Source organism: Scyliorhinus canicula, chromosome 11 (assembly GCF_902713615.1).
Source record: "Scyliorhinus canicula chromosome 11, sScyCan1.1, whole genome shotgun sequence".
NCBI lineage: Eukaryota > Metazoa > Chordata > Chondrichthyes > Carcharhiniformes > Scyliorhinidae > Scyliorhinus > Scyliorhinus canicula.
Genome location: NC_052156.1, coordinates 147,696,564 through 147,722,528, shown reverse-complemented (window position 1 = coordinate 147,722,528; position 25,965 = coordinate 147,696,564). Strand labels below are relative to the sequence as shown.

Sequence of the window (25,965 nt, the reverse complement as noted above, 5' to 3'; positions counted from 1 at the left end):
AACCCTTACCTTGGGAACGTGGTAGAGAGATTTCCCAGCGCACTACTGCGGTACCCCCTAAATGTGACGCTGAGGAGCACGGACGTTATGGGCCATTCTTACTACTTTAAATAAGATTTGGTGAAATGTTCCATCATTTTGAAGATTGGAAAGGCAGTTTCTGTGGATCTAGGATGAATTCCTAGTAGTTTATTAATAATTACCAGACAGTGTTTGCTGAGTAATATGTTACTAAACGTTTACCCACATCTTGAGGCTAGGATAGGCACACTGAGCCTGGGGGCTTGCCCGGTGAGATGGACCTCAGATACAAGAACTGAAATAAGTCACAATAAGGGACAGGTTGACAGGATACAAAACCAGAATATACTGCTTCAACAAAACTCACAAGTTTTACTGTCACTTGGCCTCTTGTAAAACATTTGGTTGCCAAAAATGCAGCGATGGTTACGTCTAGGATCCTAAAATGAGGTGTACATTTAGACTCCAATATTCAGACATCCAATATTGAGTTCAAAGGACCAGAATAGATCAGAGGTTGATGCTGTAATTATGTTCTCCTCTTGGATGTCTGTGCAATGAACTTTCTAAACATATGATTTGAACAGGGAACAATGGCACAGTTTCTCATAGAATTATAGAATTTACAGTGCAGAAGGAGGCCATCGAGTCTGCACCGGCTCTGAAAGAGCACCCTACCCAAGGTCAACACCTCCACCCTATCCCCATAACCCAGTAACCCCACCCAACACTAAGGGCAATTTTGGACACTAAGGGCAATTTATCATGGCCAATCCACCTAACCTGCACATCTTTGGACTGTGGGAGGAAACCGGAGCACCCGGAGGAAACCCACGCACACACTGGGAGGATGTGCAGACTCCGCACAGACAGTGACCCAAGCTGGAATTGAACCTGGGATCCTGCAGCTGTGAAGCGATTGTGCTATCCACAATGCTACCGTGTTGCCCCAGTTGTTGCGCTGGTTCACTCGTGCTCCAGAGGCCGGACTAATAATCCGGAGATGTGAGTTAAAATCCCAACGCGAGAGCAGAGAAATTTAAATGTTGTTAAATGTTGAAAAGCTACCTGGATTGTTGTCCAAACCTAGCTGGTTTATTCAGATCCTTTAGAGAAGGAAATCTATCGTCTTTCCCCTTTCTGGTCTATGTTTCACTGCAGACTCAACAATGCGGCTGATTCTTAACTGCCCTCAGAATAGTCAAACAAGCCACTCAACTGTACATAATAAAGTATAGATTATATATTCTAATCATATGTTAATATATTAATCAATTTACTAAATGATAACAGAATAAAATTGAACATTCTTCCCAGCATCAATCTGGGCAGCAGATTTGGACATGGCAAAGACACACCCAGCCCACTTGACCCTGCAAAGTCCTCCTCACTAATATCTGGGCATGTGCCAAATTTGGGAGAGCTGTGACATGAGTCAAGGACCAACCGTACATTGCCATACATACAGAATTATACTTTTCAGCTTATAACCCGGACTCCTCCTTCACCATCCCTGGTTATAGCCTATTCTACTGGCAGGATAAACCCACCAGAGGTGGTGGTGTATAGTGGTGAGGCAGTAGCACAGGAAGTCCTAAGCATTAAGTCCAGCCCCCATGAAGTCTCATGATGAGGTAATTTGCTGATTATCACCTACAGCCCGCCCTATGGATTTGTATTGCTCCATGTTGGAAGAAGCACAGAGTGTGCTCTGGGTGGAAGACTCCAATGTACATCACCAAGCATGGCTTAGTAGCACCACAACTGACCAAGCTCGCTGAGTCCTGATTGACATAGACTGGGCCTGCGGCAGGGGTTGAGAACCAGCATGAGGGAAAAACCTATTTGAACTTGCCCGCACCAATCTACCTTTGGCAGATGCATCTGCCCATGCTAGTACAGGTAGGTGTAACCGCTGCGCGGTCTTTGTGGAGGTGAAGTCTCTTCACACTGAACACATCCCATGAATGTTGTGTGGCACCACCACTGTCCCAAATGGGATAGATTCAGCACAGACCTAGCAGTTTAAAACTGGACATTCAAGAGATGCGATGGGTTAACAGCAGCAGCAGAAATTACATTCAAACATAACTTTTAACCTCATGGCCTGGTATATACCGCACCCTACATTATCAAGCCAGGGAATCGATCAGAAGTGTAGGAGAGCATGCCAGAAACAGCACTAAGTGTACCTAAAAGTGAAATGTCAACATGATGAAGCTACAAACAGAACCACATGCATGCTTAACAGTAAAGGCAGCATGCAGTAGCAGAGTGAAGCAATTCCACAGACAACAGATCAGATAAAAGTTCTGCAATCCTGCCACTTCCATTCCTGAATGGTGGTGGACTAAAACAATTAACGGGGGCAGTAGACCCTATGACTATCCCCATCTTCAGCGATTGTAGAGCTCAGCACATGAGTGCACAAGACGGAGCAGATGATTTATCTCAGCCTCCTCCAGCGGTCCCTGCTTCACAGAAGCTATTCTTTGGCCACTTCAATTTACTTGACGTGGTATCAAGAAAAGGCTGGGCACCCTGGATACATAAAAACTCCATGGGCCCAGGCAACATCACAGCTGTAGCGCTGAAGAAATGTGCTCCAGAACGAGCAACAGCTCCTGGCAGGCTGTTCCAGCTACAGGTGCAACAGTGGCACCTACTCAATGAAGTGAAACATTTCTCAGGTATGTCATGTCCATAAAAGTGGGACAATTCCACTACTGTCAATTACCACGCCATCAGTTTGGTCTCAGTCATCAGCAAAGTGATGAAAGGTGCCAATGGCAGTGCCATCAAAAGATACCTACTCAACAATATCAGGCTCAACAATCTTTAGTTTGGGTTTCACCAGGACTACTCCGCTCCAGACCTCATCACAACCACTAGAACATAGAACATAGAACATTACAGCGCAGTACAGGCCCTTCGACCCTCGATGTTGCGCCGTCCTGTGAAACCCCTCTAAAGTCCCTCTACACTATTCCCTTATCGTCCATATGCCTATCCAATGACCATTTGAATGCGTTTAGTGTTGGCGAGTCCACTACTGTTGCAGGTAGGGCGTTCCACACCCTTACTACTCTCTGAGTAAAGAATCTACCTCTGACATCTGTCCTATATCTATCTCCCCTCAATTTAAAGCTATGTCCCCTCGTGCTGGACATCACCATCCGAGGAAAAAGGCTCTCGCTGTCCACCCTATCTAATCCTCTGATCATCTTGTATGCCTCAATTAAGTCCTCTCTTAACCTTCTTCTCTCTAACGAAAACAGCCTCAAGTCCTTCAGCCTTTCCTCATATGATCTTCCCTCCATAACAGGCAACATCCTTGTAAATCTCCTCTGTACCCTTTCCAATGCTTCCACATCCATCCTATAATGTGGCGACCAGAACTGCACACAATACTCCAAATGCGGCCGCACCAGAGTTTTGTACAACTGCAACATGACCTCATGGCTCCGAAACTCAATTCCTCTACCAATAAAAGCTACCACACCGTACGCCTTCTTAACAACCCTCTCAACCTGGGTGGCAACTTTCAGGGATCTATGGACATGGACACCGAGATCTCTCTGCTCGTCCACACTACCAAGAATCTTACCATTAGCCCAGTACTCTGCCTTCCTGTTATTCCTTCCAAAATGAATCACCTCACACTTTTCTGCATTAAACTCCATTTGCCACCTGTCAGCCCAGCTCTGCAGCTTATCTATGTCTGGTCCATATATGGACAAAAGAGCTAACTTCCAAAGAGGAGGTGAGAATGTTTGCCCTCGGCATCACCTGAGTGAATGTGGAATCAAGGAGCTCTAGTAAAATTGAAATCAACTGGAATCAGGGGAAAAATCTCCCCACAGTGTGATGGAATCCATGGTTTCAAGGCTTGTATCTTTTCAGGTAGAGCAGAGTTAAAAAAGGAAAGTGAAAGAGGAAACTGCCCCCCCCCCCCCCTCCCCAGTTTCTAAGGAAACTAAGACTGAAACTATGATTAGAAACCAAAACTTCCGGGAGATTGAAACTGGTTGGAACCACATTAAAGGACACAGAGCCATCGGAACTCAGAGGATAATCCCAGTGGTGCAGTACAGGCAGGCTGGTGAAGAGGGGCTAAATCAAGAAGCTGAGAATAGACAAATGTACAGTTGCTGTGACTATTTCTGTACTTGAATATAACCTTGATGTATCTATGCCATCCAGACCATCATAAGCAGAGTTTTTAAAAACAAATTATTTTCAAAAAAAAATTTAGAGTACCCAATTCATTTTTTTCCAATTAAGGGGCAATTTAGCATGGTCAATCCACCTACCCTGCACATTTTTAGGTTGTAACCCACGCAAACATGGGGAGGATATGCAAACTCCACATGGACAGTGACACAGAGCTGGGATCGAACCTGGGATCTCGGCGCTGTGAGACAGCGGGGCTAACCACTGCGCCACGTGCTGCCCCATCATAAGCAGAGTTGAGGAGGTTCTACAGATACGTGCCATTTGTGTGAAGATGGCATTCATAGAAGTTTGGTTGGTTGTGTGCTGCTGTCGGCTGAAGATCAGGCTAAATCCGAGAAGAGGAGGAATTGAAATTAATTCTGAGGAAGCAGAGTGGAAGGACTTTGCGGCTGAGAAGGGCGACATATATGCTGATCAGACCGCCGAGCCAATTCAGAAGATTCTTTTAGTTGTATCTGCTATTTAGTGTGTAATTTATAGTTGATGATTAATCACTATTTGCCTGTTAGTTTGTCAGATTTTGATTCGCGGGGTTTAGAGTAAAGGTGGCCACTCAAAATAGTATTTTGTGTTTGCTATGTTTGGCTCTTGTACAGTAAAAATTGTTTTGCTTACAAGTGGAATATTGTGGCTTTGATCTTTCAGCAAATAACTGGAATTTTGGCGTTCTGCTCTTTCTAAAAAAAATGGTACTGGTCTCAACTGGGATCATAACAACTGACTGGATTCATACCTGGCACAAAGGAATACGGTTGTGGTTGCTGCAGCCCCATGACATCACTGCAAGAATTCCTGAGGGCAGTGTCTTCTCATTGTCAAAATGATATCAATAATCATTGTCACGGGGTGTGAGAATCACTATCATTGGGTTTAAAAATCACAGGTATTGCTAAATTATCAGCTTGCCTGTTTGATATCCAGTAAAGGATGAACATAAATATCGTGCCTTGAAATGTTGGGAAGACTGAAGCCATCGTCTTCATGCCTCCTACCTGGAGATGCTGAGTTCACAGAATTGTCACAGCGCAGGAGGAGGCCATGTGGCCCATCGTGTTGACACCTGCTCTCCAAATGAACGTCATGACTTAGTACCATTCCCCTGGCGTTTCCCCGTGCCGCTGCACATTGTTTCTATTCAAATAATTATCTATTGCCCTCTTGAATACTTCAATTGAACCTGCCTCCACCACGTCTCCAGGCAGGGCATTCCAATCATTGTGTGAAAACGTTTTTTCTCACATGGCCCTTGCTTCTTTTGCAAATCATTAAAAATAATAATAATATAATAATAATAATCGCTTATTGTCACAAGTAGACTTCAATGAAGTTACTGTGAAAAGCCCTTAGTCGCCACATTCTGGCGCCTGTTCAGGGAGGCCGGTACAGGCCCTCTCAATCTTGATCTTTTTACCAGCGGGATCAGTTTCTCCCTATCTACTCTATCCCGCCCCTGATGATTTTGAACATCTCTATCAAATCTTCTCTTAACCTTCTTCTCTCCAAGGAGAACAGTCACAACCTCTCTAATCTTCCTCACAACTAAAGTTTCTCATCCCCGGAACCATTTTTGTAAACCTCTTTCGCACTCTCTCCAATATTTCCAGTAGTCAGGCACCCAGAACTGTACACAATCTTCCAGCGGAGTGTCTTGTATGAGTTCAGCATGACCTCCTTGCTCTGGCACTCTATGCCCTTATTAGTAAAGCTCAGAATGCTAAATGCTTTATTAACTGCCCTCTCCACCTATCCTGTTACCTTCAATGATATATGTACATATATGTTAATATATATTAAGAATTTTACCTGTTATTTTCTATTGTCCCTCCATGTTCTTCCCACCAAAATGCATGATGCCACACTTCTCTGCATTGAACTTCATTTACCACCTTTCTTCCCACTCCACCAATTTGCCTACCTGGCTATACTGCTGCTGAGTTGCTGCTAAAACCAACAGCGAGGTGCAGTTTAAAAAATAAGGCTTTTTGCTCAGAGCCACAAACCTTGATCACAGCCTGGACTCCGAACAACCCATTGCTAAAAGGTATGTCTGATTTGGCCATAGGACATTCATCTATGTTGCAGGTTTCATGTATTCCTGTTGCAGCGAGTCCTCCCCTCTCTCCCTCCTCCAGACTTGGATAGCTGCTGTACTTGGAACAGTGCAAGAAGTCTTGGCTGTTGATCCAGACACAGTCACTGTCTGAGATCCGAAAACCCGCAACAACGTGGCACCCAGTATTACACTGGAATTGCTAGCCTTGGTCACGCGTCTCAGTTCTACAGTGAGATAGATTGCCTATCAGCTGTCTTCCGCTAGGTTTTCTCCAAACGAAGCTAGTGTGATACTGGAAAAAGTGCTTCAGCAATGTCGGAGGTGCTATAGATACATTCTCCACCCTATTCCAAACCATATGATCTTCTGGGTGAGTTGAAAAACAAGATAAAAACCCATATCAATTTGCGGGGGGTTAGCACTACTGCCTCGTGGCGCCGAGGACCAGGGTTCGATCTCGGCCCAGGTCACTGTCCATGTGGAGTTTGTACATTCTCCCCGTGTCTGCGTGGGTCTCACCTCCACAACCCAAAGATGTGCAGCGTAGCCCCTTATTTTTTTTTTTAAATTGCAGGGGCAAATGTGGGAAATGTGGCATCATATTTTACATAAAACTAATACATAAATAGGTGACTTACACATCTCAAGGAAGATTTTGTAAGATTGCATAAGGGTGGCACAGTGGTTAGCAATTCCGACCTTGGGTGGCTGTCTGTATGGAGTCTGCACTTTCTTCCTGTGTCTGCGTGGGTTCCTCCGGGTGCTCCAGTTTCCTCCCACAGTCCAAAGATGCGCAGGTTAGATGTATTGGCCATGCTAAATTGCCCTTTAGCGTCCAAGGGATGCGTGGCGAGGTGGGGTTACGGGAATAGGGTGGTGGAGTGGGCCTAGATAGGGTGCTTTTTCAGAGGGTCAGTGCAGACTCGATGGGCCAAATGGTCTCCTTCTGCACTCCAGCAATTCTATGGTTCATCTAAGGAACTGAAGGCAGAGAATGCACCAATGCCAGATTCAGTTCATCCAAGGGACTGAAGGAAATGGCCGGGGTTGTCGCGAAGGCCTGGCAAATATTTTAAATAATATGTTAAATCTTCACCAGGAGCCTTGGTAACACCAGATGATTACAGGTGGAAAGTTCAGGCAATTCCCTTAGTGAATAAATGATACTCACAACCAGCAATTATCAACTGTGATTACTAAGCTCAGGCTCAGCACAATTTCAGAAAGCAGAGGTCACGATTTACAAACCAGACTTGATAGTTGAAGATGTTATTATAAAATAGGTGCAGGGAGACCCAGTAGGTGATAATGACTTTTAATTAAATGGGGTTTGAAAGAAATTTCTCACATTTTCCTTTGCAATTTTTAAAAATATAAGGGGCTACGCTGCACATCTTTGGGTTGTGGAGGTGAGACCCACGCAGACACGGGGAGAATGTACAAAATAAACATGGACAGTGACCTGGGCCGGGATCGAACCCTGGTCTTCGGCGCCACGAGGCAGCAGTGCTAACCCCCCCAAATTGATATGGGTTTTTATCTTGTTTTTCAACTCACCCAGAAGATCATATGGTTTGGAATAGGGTGGAGAATGTATCTATAGCACCTCCGACATTGCGGAAGCACTTTTTCCAGTATCACACTGGAGTGGCAACCTAGACTTTGTGTGCTTAAGTCTCTGGAGTGAGGTCCACCACCGTCTGACTCATAGAGTCTGCTGCTACCACTGAGCCATGGCTTGGTTCCCTCTCCTTAGAATAATAATAGTCTTTATTGTCACAAGTAGGCTTACATTAACACTGCAATGACGTTACTGTGAAAAGCCCCCAAGTCGCCACATTCCGGCGCCTGTTCGTGTACACGGAGGAAGAATTCAGAATGTCCAAATTAGCTAACAGCACGACTTTCGGGACTTGTGGGAGGAAATTGGAGCCTCCGGAGGAAACCCACTCAGACACAGGAAGGACATTGTTGCTAAATAACATGCAGAGAAGGGCAATGAGAATGATCACTGACACACATATTTTGCAATGCTGATTGGTTTAATGGCATGGCTTTGAATTTATTGGAGAGTTGCAAACTGTGAAAGGTTGTGATTCAGATGCTTAACATTATTAAAGATAACATACAAGGGGATAGATTGTTTTAGACAATTAGGCTGGAAACAACTATGGTCACCCATTTTAAATTGGATGAACTATTCAGGAAACTGCAAGAACACGGTTGAGGCAAAGTTCGACTGTGGATAATAGCCAATGGGTTGGGAGCTGATCACCAACAAGTGTTTGGAGAGAAAGTTTTGAAAGAGATTCTTTAATCGATTATGTATGGGAGCTTTGTGTTGATTTACCTCCCTACGAGGTGGGGTCGGAAGGGAAAGAAGGAAATGTAGGGGGAGATCCGTTTAGCAGTAATGTTTGTGCAATGTGACACAACACAACACAAGACTGGGAACTCCGCCCATGTTCCATCACTGAATGCCTCCTGATGCTTCTATCTGCTTCAGTAAAGGGTATTCTGAGGCCAGACGCAGGTGATTAATATAAGTCTTGTCGATCTGACAGCATAGTGTGTGCTCACTGTGTCCTTTCCCCCAAACCAAGCATTTTAACATGTTCCATCCTTACAAATTCTCAGTTCCAGCTTCTCGAACCCCCAAATGAAAGAGAAATATTTGCACAATCATCAAGCAACTGCAGTTTAAATTGGCTTATTTCAGTCATAGCCCTCATTAACATTTACATGGATTATCTTCATAAACAATTTAGTGCAACAAACGTTGTTTCCAAATATCAGTTTGAAAACCTTTGAAACTTGACAGTTAGTATACCCTGGGGACCGAGGATGTAATTGTCTCATTTAGCACTCTATCTTCATTAACAGAAAGTCCTTTATTTGCGAACTAAATGCATCAGGAATGGTGCTCATGCCAGGAAACATTACCCATAGAACGTCTGAAAAGAAGTTTACTTTTAATATTAAGCTCTGGAATTTACCTCTGAGAAAAATGATCATGTTTTTGGGGCATTGAGAAAATACTATCACTTCTACATTGAGAAATTGGTAATTTGGTCTTACCGTGCAGTGACAACAGGTGACCTCTTTCCTATTTCTAGAGAGGCTGTTGATGGCTCGTCCCCGAGTGAGTGAGTATCCTTAGACAATTGCTGCAGCCTGGAGCTCAGCTCGCTTATTACACTGGGTTTGCTGCCCTCAACCATCTGAATGGGCCTGGGCTCAACGGCATCCCCCCACAACTTGGACTTTCTCTGTATGAGGTAGCGAGACCGTCCTACGCCGGGGGGCAGCGCGGACGGTTGGTGTTGGGCAACAAGCTCACTGTCTGAGGTCTGCTTCAAGAGAGGGTCCCTGAATGTGACTGGCCCTTTGTTGAGTTGGGACTTTAGCTTTGGCTTTGGAGGCACTGGAGGCTTCTCGAGTATGAAGGTCTGTCCATCAGCAAATGATGTGTATGTGTCCAAGGGCTCTCCACTCTCTGACGACAATGTGGACATGCTGGAGACGGTCGAAATCGTGCTCGTGGTTTCCAGGTGGTGATCGCTACTGCTTCTCGTGTCTATTTCTTCTACACCCGAGTCCACGCTTGTTTCTGAAGGTGGGGCATTTGAAGGCTTCCCTGAGGGTGAAATGCCAGTAGTTGAAGGTGCTGCAGTTGGAGGTCTACTGGGATGGCTGGCAGTTTTTACAGCCTCGGCTCGGATGAAGATGCCATTTGCGAATTCATCAGGAGGTGGCACAAGACCAATCTTTGCAAGTTCCTCTCTTGTTTCCTCGTCGCTGGAGGACAGCAGTGGAGGGAGAGAAATGGCAAATGGCTCCACATCTTCATCAGAGCTTCCTTGAGTTTGGGTTTTCCCAGGTGCTTCAGTAGTTGGCGGAGGAGGCTCAGAAACAGCACTGGGCGGCTGAGAAGCTTTTTTCTCGGTGGGGGACGGTTGAGGCTGTGGTGATGATGGCTTCAAGGCAGTTGTTGGAGATTCTTGAAGTTCTGACTCTTGGCCATTACTTGTTGCGTGGACCATCAGTAGGCCTGCTGTTTTCTGCTGTGATGTATCCACTATGTTTATAAGCATACTCTTTTTCTCTTCCACTCTTTTATCTTCTCGCTCTGGCTTTTCTATCTGCCCTGGTCTAGTTTCTATTTCTTTCCTCAAAATGGTAGGAGTTCCCCACTGGTGTTTTTCAGTTACTGGTACCCCAGATGTTGGACTATAGCCTGCTTTGTCCTCTGGAGAGAAGGGAGGCGATGTGAGGCCCTCGATTTCTGCTTTCTTTGCCTCTTTGCTGTGGTCCTCCATGTACAGAGGGGCATTTCTCTCCTGAGCTTTTATGGATTCATTGCTTCCAGCCGCCCGGTGATGCTGCGTTTCGGCGACCAGTGCCCGCTGCCTTGCGGCCAGCGCAAGTGCCAGTGGTGAGTTGGGGTCCAGCGGCTTCCCTGTGAGGGGATGTATAAAAGTCACAGGTGTGCTTGCTGGTGGTCTTGTGGAAGGGACAGGTGAAGGGATTGGCGATCGGAGAGACCTGTCACTGCTACTCAGTAGTCTCTCGTCAACTGACCTGGACTGTTGCAGAGCTGGGATGTTGGGTGCTGTGTCGCTTTCAATGGCACCTACAGAAAGGAAGACTGTTGATTTCCTCTTCTCTTCCAACCTTTTTTCTCGGTCCCGTACTGCTCCTGCAATGGCGACAGAAAAAGGGCTGGTCAGATCGTGCCCGTCCTCCTGCGCTTTGCTGATTCCCTGTCTCTGCTGCTGCCCATACTCTTTTCCAGAGTGTTGCGCTATCCTCCTGGCTAATAACTCCTTGCCAGCCACAGAGGAACCAGCTGCTGATGCTCTCTCTATCGCGTCTTCAACCTGGAACTGCTTGACCAGAGGGCTTTTCTTACGAAGTGGCTTTGTTGGGGCAAACAGGCCCACATTGAACTGGCCCACGTTTGCGTATGGATTGTCGACCACCTTAGCCTTCCGTTTGCTTTTCTCTTGAGGGATTGGTGAGGGGCTGGGCCAGGGGATGTCTGTTGGTTCTATGGGATAGTAAGATGGATCCTGCAAGATTATCATTGACCTGGCTCTTTTCTGCCTTTCTACTGGAGGCAGAGGAGTCCGACTTGGCTCATAGACCTCCGCTGTCGTCACCGCCTGCTGCCCCCCATGTATTTTCGCTTCGGTGTTGGGCTTAAAGCTGGAACGCACATTGTCATAAGTTCGTCCTGGGGGTGGGGGTGGGGAGAAAGGTGGAGGAGGGCCTGTGTCTAAAAGATATGAGGAGGGTGGCGGGGGAGGGGCTATCTGAGGAGGTGGGGGTATACCCAGTCCTTCTCGAAGAGTGTCTTGCATGGACGTGCTGCGTGAAAACCTTCCCTCCATGGCTGAGACGGACAGTTTATCGTCCTCAGAGGCTCCTGAAATACATGACAAAAGCATCTCATAATATACACGCACCCTGTTGGATCTCTCAGTCAAAGGCTTGGCAGGCAATGAATTACTTAAAAGTACAGTGAACATCACTGTGTATGCAAATCAAGAAGCCATGTTTGTACACAGCAAGGTCCCACAACCAGTGGAGGTAGCGAGGTTTTAACCTTTGATCTATTGATGAGCCAAGCCACCTGGAGAACTTACTTCTCTTCTACCACGTGTGCAGTGGCACTCAGTTGAATTACAGAATCAGGAGGAGGCCATTTGGCCCATCGAGTCTGCATTGGAGCTCTGAAAGAGTATCCCACTCAGGTCCACTACCCCCACCCTATCCCCTTAACCCCACCTAACCTGCAGATCTTTGGACACAAAGGTGAAATTTAGCATGGCCAATCCACCTAACCTGCACATCTTTGTACTGTGGGAGGAAACCGGAGCACCCTGGAGGAAATCCATGCAGACAAGGGAGGAAGTGAAAACGCCACAGTCACCCAAGGCCGGAATTGAACCCGGGTATCGGTGCTGTGAGGCAGCGGTGCTAGCAACTGGCAGATGAAGAACGGCACTTACAACAGCACGCACTCACTCAGTAGTGCACTGAGGCGTCATTTTGGATGGTGTGCTCAAGTCCTGGAATAGGGCTTCAACACACAACTTCCATACCTATAATGAAAGCAAAATTCCGCAGATGTTGGAGCTCTGAAATAAAAACAGGGAGTGCTGGAAAAACTCAGTAGATCTGGCAGCGTCTGTGGATAGAGAAACAGGGTTAACGTTTTTAGCCAATATGGCTCTTCTTGGCAGGAAGCAGTGGCTCTTCCAGTGACAGTCGCCCTATGAGCCATTGGCAGTACATGTCCACTTGCTCCATTGCAAATTGTTCCAGGAGGCTGCACATGTACGCAGTGACCTGCAGTGCCAGTTTGAGCCTCCAAAGGCACTGGTGCTCAGACATGCTGGGAAGGCTGATCTACGTCCTGCAGATGGTTTGTTGGAGGTCTGGCCTCCTTTCAGCTAGATCCCGGTGTCCATCCCCTCTGCACCAGGAGAAGGCTGCTTGTCTTACTCCTGTTGCTGTTACTTCTCCTGTTGCCCTTCATGAGCGGTGCATGGTGGAGCTCGACAAACTACCCCCATGCTATGGTGAAGGTTGGCAACAGGGAAGAGCAGCTGGAGGTGAATGAATTACTAATGGGTTAAATGTCTTGCAATAAGTTAGCAATTGCCTGTCAAGCTCTGAGAGAAGAAGTACTTTGACAGTAACTATCATTTGGCCATGTCTGGAGCATCTTCAGTTTCACTGATCAAAGCCTCCCCAGCTTGTCAGTTTCAGTGAAGGATCTGTCCCCGCGGTACACGCACCTTGGTTGAACCTGGGGAGCTGCTGACAGGTTGGGAATCAAATGCCCTGGCTGGGAAATCCAGAATTGAAGGTGAATCATTTCTAATGAGCTTTTTAAGCACCTTAATTACTTAACCAGTTGATCCAAGAAGGTTTCTCACATACCTTCAATCACTGGGGAGATGGGGTAGGAAGAGGAGGGGTTTGGGGAGGGGTGGGTCAAAGATGGGGGTACAGTTAAAGACGACTATGAACGTTGTATGTTTGGTAGGTCTCACAGAGACGTTCTGAATCTTTTATGATCATGGTTAAAGATAAACAGTTTATTGACAACACATAATTATGCACATATTTACAGGGTATGAGTTAACTCCATGTTTGCCTCTACACAGGTCTCTGACCCTAGTCTCAAGTCATGTATCTGTTTACATCACACTGTGAACGGTATTGTTCTCAGTCCCACATGAACACTTGCTATGTCAAATACCCTTATACTGTACTATACTTCCTGCAAGTCTTTAGCCAATGTATTTACATTATAATCCTGCTACCCTTTCTCCTCCCTACAAGTCTCTGACTTTATAAAGTCAGATGGTCTGGACTCTTGACAATTCTTCTAGATCTCATTCTGGTTACATTCGGAGAAGTGGCAGGCTCTGTTGATTTGGGAGACCTTTGTTGATTTAGAGTTTGAATTGTAATCTGTCTTTCTGGCACTTGATTTTCTTTTTTTGATTTTCTAAAGTATATGTAGGAGATATAAAGAGGAGCCTCATCCTGTTTCTCCTCATTGTACCTTCCGGTGCATGGATGAGGTATGATCTTGGCTGGTCATCACCTCTCCAGACAATGCTACCCCATCGTTCAAGATCCCTCTCCCCTTTGTGTAACTGTTTCAGGTTTGTAGCGCAGGTGGAAGTCTGTCACTGCTGACTCAGGACTGTTCTCAGTCCTGAATGTTTCAGTAGTCCCTGCGCCAGGTTTTTTGTGGCAGCATTGGGAATTGGGTGCAGAGTTTTCTGCCCATCAGGATCTCGGTTCGCTACGCGCAATCTTTGTTTAGTGTCAACCCTGCTTCCTGAAGGCAATTTAAGGCAGCCATGAGCTTCCTGCCATGTTCCTCAATGGTCATGCCATGGACTGAAACATCATCCATATGGCAGACAACACCCTCCCAGGCCTTGCAAAATGGCTGACATTGTGCGTTCATAAATTCTGAGTGCCGAGGTACGGTTGAATGGTAAACAGGTGAAACGGAATCTGCCGAAGGGGTCATAAACGTAGTCAGCGATCTGGATTTCCCATCTAGTGGAATTTGTCAGGAACCACTGATAGCTTTGAGCTCTGAAAGCACTGTGCTTTTGAAGAGTTTGGTCATACTGTCATCCACCGATGCCACTGTCTTGTTGAATTGTGTCAGGTTCACGCCAATATGGATGGACTCACTTGGCTTTGCAATTGGGGCCGTTCTGGAACAACATTCAGTCAGTTGAGTGGTTATCTGGTCTAGTTGTTGCTGCATTTTCTTCTTGAGTGTGGGCAGTATTTGCCCTGGTGTGAACAGGCACATAGGCTTGGCATAACTCCCTTGATGTAATACTGTATGTAATACTGTATGTAACACTGTATGTGGCCCTCGGCCACTCCAATCCAGTGAAGGGTTTGGGAAAGTCGTTTTAAATTTGCAACCAGATGCTCGCAGTACGACTTTGTCAATTTTCTGATGGAGGCTGAGATTGACCCAGGCCTTTCTGCTTAACAGGGAAAATTCCTGATTGTGGGCTACATTTATCTTTGTATTGAAGTGTCACCTGCAATGTGCCATTAACTGGGAGCTTGATGCCACCTTCTCCATACAGCTGTGTTGTGGGAGGCATCAGGAGTTGTCACTGGCCCCAGCTCTTTGTTCACAATGACACCTGTGTCCAATTTGAAGTTGGTGAGGAGATTGTTTTCTGACATGTCCACATTCCACAAATATAATCCAGGATCCAAGAAGCACGGTTTGGTCAGGCTGGTGTGGTACATCAATTTAATGGATTATCATGGTGAAATGGATTGGTGCTGTTGGCGGATTTCAGACTGACTGACTATTTGGATGGCTTTTTTTAGCGTCAGATCTGCCTTGGCCTGTTGTTTGTCTGAAAGGGCATCATCTGGCACTCCGTCAACAGTTCTGTTCCTTATGGGTTCTGACGCACCATCATCACAGCCGTCAGCCAATCTGTTATCATTTGTTTCTCCACACATTTGAGACCAACCACTTCTCCCATTGAGACATTTGTTGAGGTCTGCTCTCTTTAAAATGTTGTTGATTCTTCGTTTAAAATATGTATTGAATGATTTTAGAATTTAGAATCATAGAATTTACAGTGCAGAAGGAGGCCATTTGGCCCATCGAGTCTGCACCCGACTTAAGCCCACACCTCCACTCTATCCCCGTAACCCAGTAACCCCACCTAACCTTTTGGACACTAAGGGGCAATTTATCATGGCCAATCCACCTAACCTGCACATCTTTGGACTGTGGGAGGTAAGCGGAGCACCCAGAGGAAACCCACGCAGACATGGGGAGAACGTGCACACTGCACATAGACAGTGACCCAGGCCGGGATTCTGGGTCCCTGGAGCTGTGAAGCAACAGTGATAACCACTCTGCTACCGTGCCAACCTTCATCAGGTTTATCAGAGGATTTTTTTATTCCTTGGGTTGCAATAATATCATTGACTATCAGACCTACTGAGTAAAGCTGTGTATTCACTTGTTCAGTTTCTGTCTTTCTGTATAATCCTGGGGCTATTGTTACAGAACATGTTATAGAATTTACAGTGCAGAAGGAGGATATTCCGCCATCGAGTCTGCACTGGTCCTTGGAAAGAGCAGCCTACTTAAGCCCACACCTTATCCCATAACCCAATAACCCCATCTAACCTTTTGGACAGTAAGGGGCAATTTAGCATGGCCAGTCCACCTAACCTGCACATCTTTGGACTGTGGGAGGAAACCGGAGCACCCGGAGGAAACCCACACAGACACGGGGAGAAAGTGCAAACTCCACACAGTCACCCGAGGCCGGAATTGAACCTGGGTCCCTGGAGCTGTGAGGCAGTGGTGCTACCACTGTGCTATCCTGTTATGGACAGGAGGAGGTTCAATTTAAAACAGCCCTGATTTCCTCTCATCCGGCATTGGGGTAACCCGTGGGCTCTGTTATTTGGACCCAGGGATTGGGGTTAGGCTGAGGGACAGGAGAGTCGGGTGTTTTTAAAGACGCTGGCCTCCTTAGGGGATTCCTGCTATCTGTAGGAATCTACAGATAGTAGATTCTGTAGATCTACTCTATACTATGTGGGCTTGCACAATAGATCTCTTGAGTATTTAGCTGCACAATGGAGTTTTCCCCCTGCTTCCAAGTCTGCAACGGATCTTCTTTCCGAAGAGCTCCCTTTGTGTCTTCACATCAGGTGCTTTCCGTCAGGTCAGAATGCTGCTCCTTAATTTTCTAGCTTGTGAATTTCTGCTCCAGCTTCTCTGAGGGTTAGGGTTTTTCCATTAGCCACATCCATGTTGTATGTTCAGTAAGTCTCATGAAAAAGCTCTGAGTCTTGGATGGTTTAACATTAGCTGTTTATTGATAACACATAACTAGATAGCTACAGACAGGGTAAGCCCAAGCTATGAGCTAACTCCATGCTTGCTCCTGCACAGGACATGTGTCTCTTTGTATCACACTGTGTGCAGTACTGTTTCCCAGTACCACATTAACCCTTGCTATTCCAGACGCCCTTATACTACAACAATCTGGCACAGGGCAGGGGTGGGGGTCTGGTATTGTGCTGCCGATGGGTCAAGGTGGCCTTTAAAGGTCCCCATACTTGCCTGAAACCAGCCCGCACAGCTTAAGCTTCTGGGCTTCCTGCATGGCATGAGTCTCCTCCTGCCTTCAGTAAAATACCAGCTGCAGTGTGCTGAGGCTACGTGACACCTCAATAGGCCCAAGCACGGATGAACTACCCAACACCTCCCTTGCTCCCTGGCAAAATTTCAGACAGATTGGAAATGGGTGGATGTGTGGCGGGGAGGTCACCTGCTAGATTTTATATGCCTCTTTACCTTCAAAGCCACCGTTGGCGGAGCGTAAACGCCAACCCATGAAGTGGTTGGGATGATGTTGGATCCTGTCCCAATGTCACTTTTAGGGGATTTTATTCTTCCCATACATGCAAACCGACCACCCTTTGCCTCGGAAAACTCCCCCCTATATTTCTGTCTTTTTAAAAAAAATCTATCTCCCTCAATCTGATGGGTTTATTTTCTCTTCCCTCTATGATTTAGTATCTCTATTTTTGCCTGTCTCCATCTCTCTGTATCTTTCTCACTGTATCCGTTTCTCTTACTCTATTATCTCTCCCTTGTGTTTGTCTGTAGTTTGCTATTTTTCTGTATCTATCTCTGCCTGTGTCTGTCTATTACTTTGTATCTCTATCTTTGCCTCTATCTATCTCTGCATCTTTCTCACCATTTCTATTGGGCTCTCTATGTTTCTGTACCTCTGCTACCATTTCTATTGGGCTCTCTATGTTTCTGTACCTCTGCTACCATTTCTATTGGCCTCTCTATGTTTCTGTACCTCTGCTACCATATCTATTGGGCTCTCTATGTTTCTGTACCTCTGCTACCATTTCTATTGGGCTCTCTATGTTTCTGTACCTCTGCTACCATTTCTATTGGGCTCTCTATGTTTCTGTACGTCTGCTACCATTTCTATTGGGCTCTCTATGTTTCTGTACCTCTGCTACCATTTCTATTGGGCTCTCTATGTTTCTGTACCTCTGCTACCATATCTTTCTGTATCTCTGCGACCATCTCCGCCTATCTTTCTGCTTCTTTATATCTGTGACATGACCTATGTGTCTGCTTTTCTATCTATCGATAACTTTCTATACCTTCATTGTCTCTCTATTTGTATTTATCCTTCTTTTGTTCAAACAATGTCTATATATTTATTTAACTCTTTCTTACAGGTATTAATTGATACTGCAGCAGCTCCTTTAATTGGAGCTTGCTCCATTCTAATTCCAACTCTTGTCTGGAGCCAGTTCATTTGATATCCCTTTACACCTGCAGGAGGCCTATCTCTTGATTTAGTGCTAAAGGTCCCTGTCTCTGAGGCATAAGGTAAAAGTTTTGGGCTCCACTCTGAACAGCCCTGTCAAATAGCGTCTGGCCATGAAATGCTGGGTTGACATCCAGCAGTGGTCATGCATCTGAACAGAATGACCACTGGCTCAGGGATAGCGTCCCTATCCTGCGTCTGGTCCAGCCAACCCACAAAGGTGGTCTCCAGACATGCCTGAAACCAGCCTGCACAGTTTAAGCTTCTGGGCATCCTGTATGGCATGGGTCTCCTCCTGCCATCGGTAAAATACCGGTGGCAGTGTGCTGAGGCCACGTGGCGCCTCAATAGGCCCAAGCACGGGTGAGCTACCTGCGCCTCCCTTGTTTCCGCCTCCCCCCCAGCAGAATTTCAGGCAGATTAGAAATGGGTGGGTGTGTTGGCGGGAGACCAGAATGCTCGACCCTGAGTGCTAGCCTGACATCCAGCAGGGGTACTCATGTCCGATAGGTGTTGGTGGTCCCTCTCTAATTATAAATGTTTTTGGGGCTCTTTAACCTTGGTTGCACCTCAAAGATAAAACCCATGAGAAAGGCAATGGGAGACCACCCCGCACCCCCTCGCAGGTAGCTCAAGAATCTCACGCGTGAGAGTAAAGTTAGGACCTGACCCAGGGCAGGACAAGATGGACGGACTTCTGCAGATCGCATTGTGTTGGAAAGGCAGAATATTCTGTGGATTGGACAGCCATGCAGGCGGCTTGAGACAGAAACTGACTCTGGCCCTCTTGTTCTACGTGATCCCTGTGGAAGGCTGCTCAGAGTGCAGGAAGGAAGAATCAGCCAGAACACCCCACCCTGGTCATGACTGAATGATAGCTACTCGAAAATCCATGTCTGGGTGCTGAGTGAGGACAAAATGGGGCTTGGGTGGCAGTGATGGACACAGTTGAACAGTTGACTCTGGCTGTAAAAACTCACATGAACATGCGAAGGACTGGGCAGAGAAAGGGAGAGCAAATGAAATAACAAATAAATCTGAAATGTCAATGGAAAACATTATGCATCAACATTAACAAAAATGAATATGATTCAGCTACATGATACCTAGGGAGTTAAATCAAAACTGGAGTGAGGCCAATCTTAACAACAGTGTCAGATTATCTGCTCCATCTTCCTCCCTTTCCTCTCTGTTCTTCTGGCCCCCTGCGAGTCATGCAAGAGCCTAGGCAGTCAGTGTGATTGGGTTCTCCTACTTCAATGGTCACTGCTGCCCTGCGCCCATCCATATATCTGCTCTATCCAGAAGGAGAAGGGTACTCAATGGATAGTAGCTGACTTTCGTCTTTCTCTTTCCTTATAGGTCAACTGTAAGACCCTTCCTATTGCCCTGGTGGAGGTGATTTCACTCAATATAGGAAGGGGACTGATTCTTGAGACCTGAAGGTTCCACATTGGCCAGTCCCATATCAGAGCAGAAATTTATCAATTTGAACTACTGGGGAGAAAGGTTCAAATCCTACATGTTAACATGGTAAACTTACCTATAGATTTTGTCCTTGACATTCCTCTAGGCATTGAGATGTGCGGTTTCTCTGGTACAGAAGGTGGCGTTGACTTTGAAGGCATGCCTTGACGCTCAAATAGTGACTGAAAGAAAAGAAAATAGACAAATATTCATGGGAGAAGGACAGTGAACATTGGATTTCTTTTATATGAAACTCATTAACAGGCTGAGTTATTACAAATTTGTGACTTACAAATTTGGATTTCCATAGCTCCTTCAGTGTCGTAAAACATCCCAAAATGTTTCACAGGAGTGCAATCAGACAAAAAATGATATAGGAACAGGAGTAGGCTATTCGGGCCTGCTCCATTATTCAAACAGATCATGGTTGTTCATCTACCTTTATGCCATTTTTCCTCACTTTCCCCATATCCTTGATGTCAGAAATCCACCGATCACTGTTTTGAACATGCTCTGTGATTGAGCTTCCACAGCCCTCTGGGGTAGAGAATTCCAAAGATTCACTACCCTGAGCAAAGAAATTCCTCAAATCAGTCTTAAACGGCCTGCCCCATATTCTGAGACTGTGTCCTCTGGTCCTAGACTCACCAGCCAGGTTAAACATCCTATCCACATCTACCTTGTCACATCCTAGAAGAATTTTGTAAGTTTCAAGGAAATCACTTCTCATTCTTCTAAACCTGAGAGAATACAGGCTCAGTTCCCTCCATCTCCCTGCATAAAACAATCCCACCACCCCTGAGATTAGTCTGGTGACCCTCCAGTGCAGTCCCTGTATGGTAAGTATGTCCTTCCTGTATGGTAAGGTGACCAAAACTATACATAATACCCCAGGTGAGGTTTCATCAAGGCTCTATACAATTGAACTAAAAAGAACACATTAGGACTGGTGTTACTGAAATAGTATTCCAGAGATCTGGACTAATAATCTGAATAACATGAGATCAAATTCCACCAACAAATCATGAATTTGAATTCAGTTCGAAGATTCTGGAAATAAAACGCTGGGATCTGTAAAGGTGATCATGAAGCTGCTAGATTGTCATAAAAACCAAACCGGCTCATTCATGTTCTTTGGGGAAGGAAGCCTCCCATTCTTAACTCATATGGCCTAAATATGAGTTAAGACCTGACTCCAGACCCACACCAATTTGATTCACTGCTCTTTGAAGTGGCCTGGCAAGCCACTCAGCTGTGTCAATCTACTTCAAAGAACATTGGGTAACAGGGATGGGCAATAAAGGCCAGCCTTGCCAGAGACATTGCATTTCCGCAAAGGTTTTTAAAAAAAAAGTCTATTTGAGCTAACCTTGGAATGTAAGCTCAGAACGTCATCTGAATCAAAAGGTTCAGGATTCAAATCGCACTCCGGAAGACTTCAGGACAAATTCTAGTCCAATACTCCATTACGCCGGCTGGTCAATGGGGTTTCCCATTGTGGGGCGGCCCCATGTCATCAGGAAACCCCGAGAATCCCAATGGCGGAGAATTCAGCCCAAGGTCTTTATTTTTTCCTAAAACTCAATGGACCACATTTCTGATAACAGCCTTTTTTATATTCAGGAGGCCCAACACCGGAATGCTTTCCGGGAGTAGTCCATGAAAACAATTCTTTAAGAGTGCCCAAGCTCACTTCCCCTCCCAAATGTTCTCACATCCTTTCCTGAGGTTCTAACTCTTGCTGGGAGATGTTTTCATATGTCCAGTGGCTCACCCAGTTGGCCACTAATTTGAAACTTGACGCTGATTATTCATGCAATAGGCAATTGCAGTTGAAGTCGACCGCCACTTATGTGAGGCCTCTCAGAGGAAGGGGGAGGTGCACTTTCTGAATAACCAGAAAGAGCTGGATTTTCTTCCATTGGACTCCAGGCCAATCGTAGACCTCTGCCACTATCCTGCAGAGATAGGTCACTCGCTGCAGATCAAGAATGGACCATGGGACCTTCCGGCTGGGGCTTTGTGACTCATTGTGAACTAAGCAATGCCTTTTTATTCAATGGACTTTGAAGATCAACTTTGGAGATAAGTTCCATCCTTTCAGCCAGGAATTAAGTGCAAAAAGAAAAATCTTGTTCTGGGTGCTGAACAAATTATTCTTGATTAATATTAGAAATTCAAACACCCACATCAAATGAGAAGCATAAATTTAAAAGCTATTTAAATTCAATATATTTCCATAAGACGTTAATCCCTTCAGCATTGGTGCACCAAGGTTGCAGTGTGTACAAGGAACAAAGGCCACCGTCAGTTTTTGAGCCAGTCCCGTCACTCAATTAGATTATGGTCGACCTATTATCTCAATTCCATTTACCTGCTTTCGTTGCACATCATTTACCTAAAGAAAATCTATCGGTCTCAGTTTTGAGATTTTCAATTAACTGTCCAGCGTTTTGGGAGCGAGATCCTTGAATGGCCACCTCTAATCTTAGAAACATAGAAAATAGGAGCAGCAGGAGGTCATTCAGCCCTTCAAGCCTGCTCCACCATTCATTATGATCAGGGCTGATCCAACTCAATAGCCTAATCGCATCTTTCCCCCGTGTCCTTTGATCCCCTTCGCCCAAGTGCTATATCTAACTGCTTCTTGAAAGTATACAACATTTTGGCTTCAACTACTTCCTGTCACTCATCACCCTCTGGGTGAAGGTTATGTTTCCTTGTTCTGGACTTCCCCACTCTGTCTATCATATTAAGTCCTTGAATCATTTTAAAATGTCAATTAATCCTTTATATTCAAGGGAATAAAAGTTTATTCTATGCAACCACTGGTCACAATTAGCCTTTTAGCCTCTGTATAACTACATGGAATCCCCCTCCATTTTCAGTTACCCTCTGAAGATGCTTTCATTTTTCTTCAAATAAACTGTGGCCAGCACTGTGGGGGTTAAGCCCATATGTGAAATGGTCTGCAGCAGTGGCTGTGACCACCTTGTCCCGGTGGCTCTGGTTGGCTGGGTAGGTATAGAAGGCCTGGTGGGGCGCACCTTGCCTTGTGCTGCCAGGCATCTACCAGGGCTGGTCTCACCAGGGAATCCACTGGTACTGAGAAGATCCCAGCAGAATCCCCAATCCACTCCAAGTGGATGCTTACATGATCAAACTGGCTATTTGCCACTGCAGGCAGGAGCCCTTAACACTTTCACCCTGCTTCTGGTAAGATTGGCTGGAGGCAGCAACTTGCCAACCCAATGTCCTCCTAATTTTTCCTGGTCCCATTGTCAAAGTTGCCTTAGTGTGACTGGTAATATACCACCTCTTGATATAAATATATCGGCTCTTCTTTCATTGTCATTGAGTCAACATACAGGAAGTTCCTGCTGAACAGCATTGCAGGAGTGCCTTCACCTACAGCCATTCAAGAAGAAGGCCAATCAACACCTTCCCAAGAGCAACTAGAGATGGGCAATAAATGCTGATCTTGCTAATAATGCCTACAACTAGAGAATTAAATTATTAATAGGCTGCATGTACAACATACCTCAAGACAGTTGGACTGTCTACTAGACTAATTCTTCCAGGTCACTGGCAGAGTTCATCCATGTGAATAGCTACTAAGTGCAAATGGAAGTGGAGACGGTTATGGAATAAAGGGGAGAGGAAATGAGAACTGGAGGTGTGTTCATCAAGGCAGGGATTTGTGTGCATAATTATTTGCTCAAATACTTGAGATTTCTCCAAAAGCCTTTAATTGAAGGTTAGCCTAACGTAAACGGCTGAGACAAGGAACAGAAAATTAGCAGATGGATTAAATTAAACAACTTGTTCAGGCAACGTCTGCTGTGGTCAAAGAGCACATTTACAGTCAAATGCCGTAGCAAGTACTTAAATTAATCTTGGAATGGATGGCTTCACAAATGGGGTGGGTCCTTCCAGTTTGCCCGCTACTATCCTGCCCCAACTGACTGAGGTTGGGGTACAACTTTGCAGATGACAGTGACCATGGTTCATGTATGATCTGGTCAGTAAGTGTCGGTGGGCTATTCAACCATTGTCAGGAAACGGTTCAGCCTAATCCCTTCATCAACTGACATCTATACAGGTTAGGTTTGTCAATAAACACCAATTAAATGTGGGCATCCTGCCCGATTTTCCAATTCTGAGCAATGGTGAAGCCGATGGCAGTTCCCAAGCTCTCCACACTTGAAAGTAGCTAAATCAGGAAAGATGTGGATTTAAACTGGATTTTCCTGGTCTGAATGGTTGAACTACAGATAACTTTAGTTGGCTGAACCACTGCGAAGTTCATGGCGGGAGTCTATGAGGCTGTACATTAAGAGACCGAGGCATTGTACAGTCCATACCTAAGCGCTCTCCACAGAACTGAGACAAGGCATAATCTGTACCCAGGCACTAGTGATGGCACAGTCTGTGCACAGGCACTGAGTTATAGTTTAGTCTGTACCCAGACTTTGCACCCATCACTCAGGCATCATTGTACCCAGGCACTGGGGTATGGTGCATTCTGCATTCAGACACTGAAGCATGGTGCATTGTCAGCAATCAGGCATAGCTCTCATTCAAAGTCCAGTAGGTACTGGGGAAATATGCACTATCCATGATTGTGAATGGCTATAACCCACATGTTGCTGAGTCGTAAACATTTCCCTTTAGATGACACTGCATGCGAAACGCTCAGTGAGGACACAGCAAACATAAGCTGAATCTCGTCACAAGGCCTGAATCGCCCTCAGCATTGCTTTTGTACCATAAGAAAAAAATTATCTTTGACATGGTACTTTTACCTGCTCAATTAGAATATCTCTTCATCTTAGAATTATTTCTTAATCGTCTATGAAAAAATGTAACACAACACCCCCCGCCCCCCCAGCCCTACAACATTACCTTTTCAGCCCCAGTATCACTTTGGTGAATCTGCACAACACTTCATTCAAGGTCAATATATCCTTCCTGAGTTCTGCTGCCCAGACTGAACATGGCACTTTCAATGGGACCTGACTGGAGTTTTATGAATTCTGGCATAACATCCACCACTTTGTATTCAGACGATATAAGATATAGGAGCTGGAATAGGTCCTTTGACTCTTCAAGCCTGCTTTGCCTTTCAATGAGATTATGGCTGGTCTTCAACCTCCGTACACTTTCCTTTCCCACATTATCCTTTAATTCCCTTAGTACCCAAAAATCTATATACTCCAGTCTGGAATATACTCAATAATTGAGCAACCACAATGTTCTTGGGTAGAGTTCCAAAGGTCCCCACCGCTTGGGGGGTTTTGTTTGCTTTGAGAATTAGAGAAAGCCTTTGTTTTGGCTGCTTTAGCTCAGTGGCCTAGACAGCTGGTTTGTGATGCAGAACAAGGCCAGCAGCGTGGGTTCAGTCTCATACCGGCTTACCCGAACAGGCGCCGGAATGTGGTGACTAGGGGCTTTTCACAGCAACTTCATACTTGTGATAATAAAAGATTATTATTATTATGCACAAGTTCAATTTTACATTCCCCCGCTGGCGGATTTGCAGATGGAGGAGGGGGGGGGGGGGGGGGGAAGGGAGGCTATAAAATTGCTCGGACGGCCTTCTCACCAGACTCCCACCCGACCAGGCCTCTCGTCAATTTTATGGTGGGATTGGTGAGGCCGAGGTCATCCCACCCACCCACCCTTGCCCCAGTTGAGGCACATAAGTGGCCAATTAATGACCACTCAAGGGCTGTTTCCCACCCAGCCTCAATTTTCCAGTTGGCAGGAGGCAAGGGAGATGCCTAAAAAGTGACCCCTCTCGAGCCTTGTTTGGGAAAGGTGCGGGGGGAGGGGACCGCCCCTGTAAACAGCCTTTTTTCAACATTGGAGTCCCCAAAATGATCTGGCCCTTGTCGGGGCTACCTCCCCTTTTGTCTCTCTACCAACACTCCCACTACCACTCTGCCTGCCCACCACACCCACTCCCCGCAGGCCTCAACGTCTCTCCTCGTCCTGAGATCCCCACACTTAACCTGACCCTGGACCCCTGGAACTTAGACTCTGGGCACTGCTTGTGGTCCTGGTCCTGTCAACTGTAACTTCTGGCACTGCTGGGACTAGAGAGCTGCCAACCAAACAGATTGGCTGTCAGCTCTCTGAGGTGGGACCTTCTCCCAAGTGAGGGTGGAAGTCCCATCTCCAGTTAACTGACAATCTTTGGAGCATTAAATGGCTGCGGGGCAGCCTGTACCCATGGCAATGTGGCGGGAAGGAAAACATACTAAAAGTCTTGGCCAAGGAGTA

The 25,965-nt window shown here is 45.9% G+C and overlaps 1 protein-coding gene across 1 annotated transcript in view; it reads right to left on the bottom strand.

Moving 5' to 3' along the window:
* The window catches only part of shank3a (SH3 and multiple ankyrin repeat domains 3a), a 1,085,379-nt gene that overhangs the window by 41,202 nt on the left and 1,018,212 nt on the right, over positions 1-25,965 (bottom strand). Inside the window, exons 23-24 of the mRNA XM_038811689.1 lie at positions 19,757-19,862; positions 9,389-11,738 (exon numbers count right to left, since the gene is read on the bottom strand). Coding sequence (XP_038667617.1) covers positions 9,389-11,738; positions 19,757-19,862 — 2,456 coding nt within the window. The remainder of the gene's footprint in view (positions 1-9,388; positions 11,739-19,756; positions 19,863-25,965) is intronic.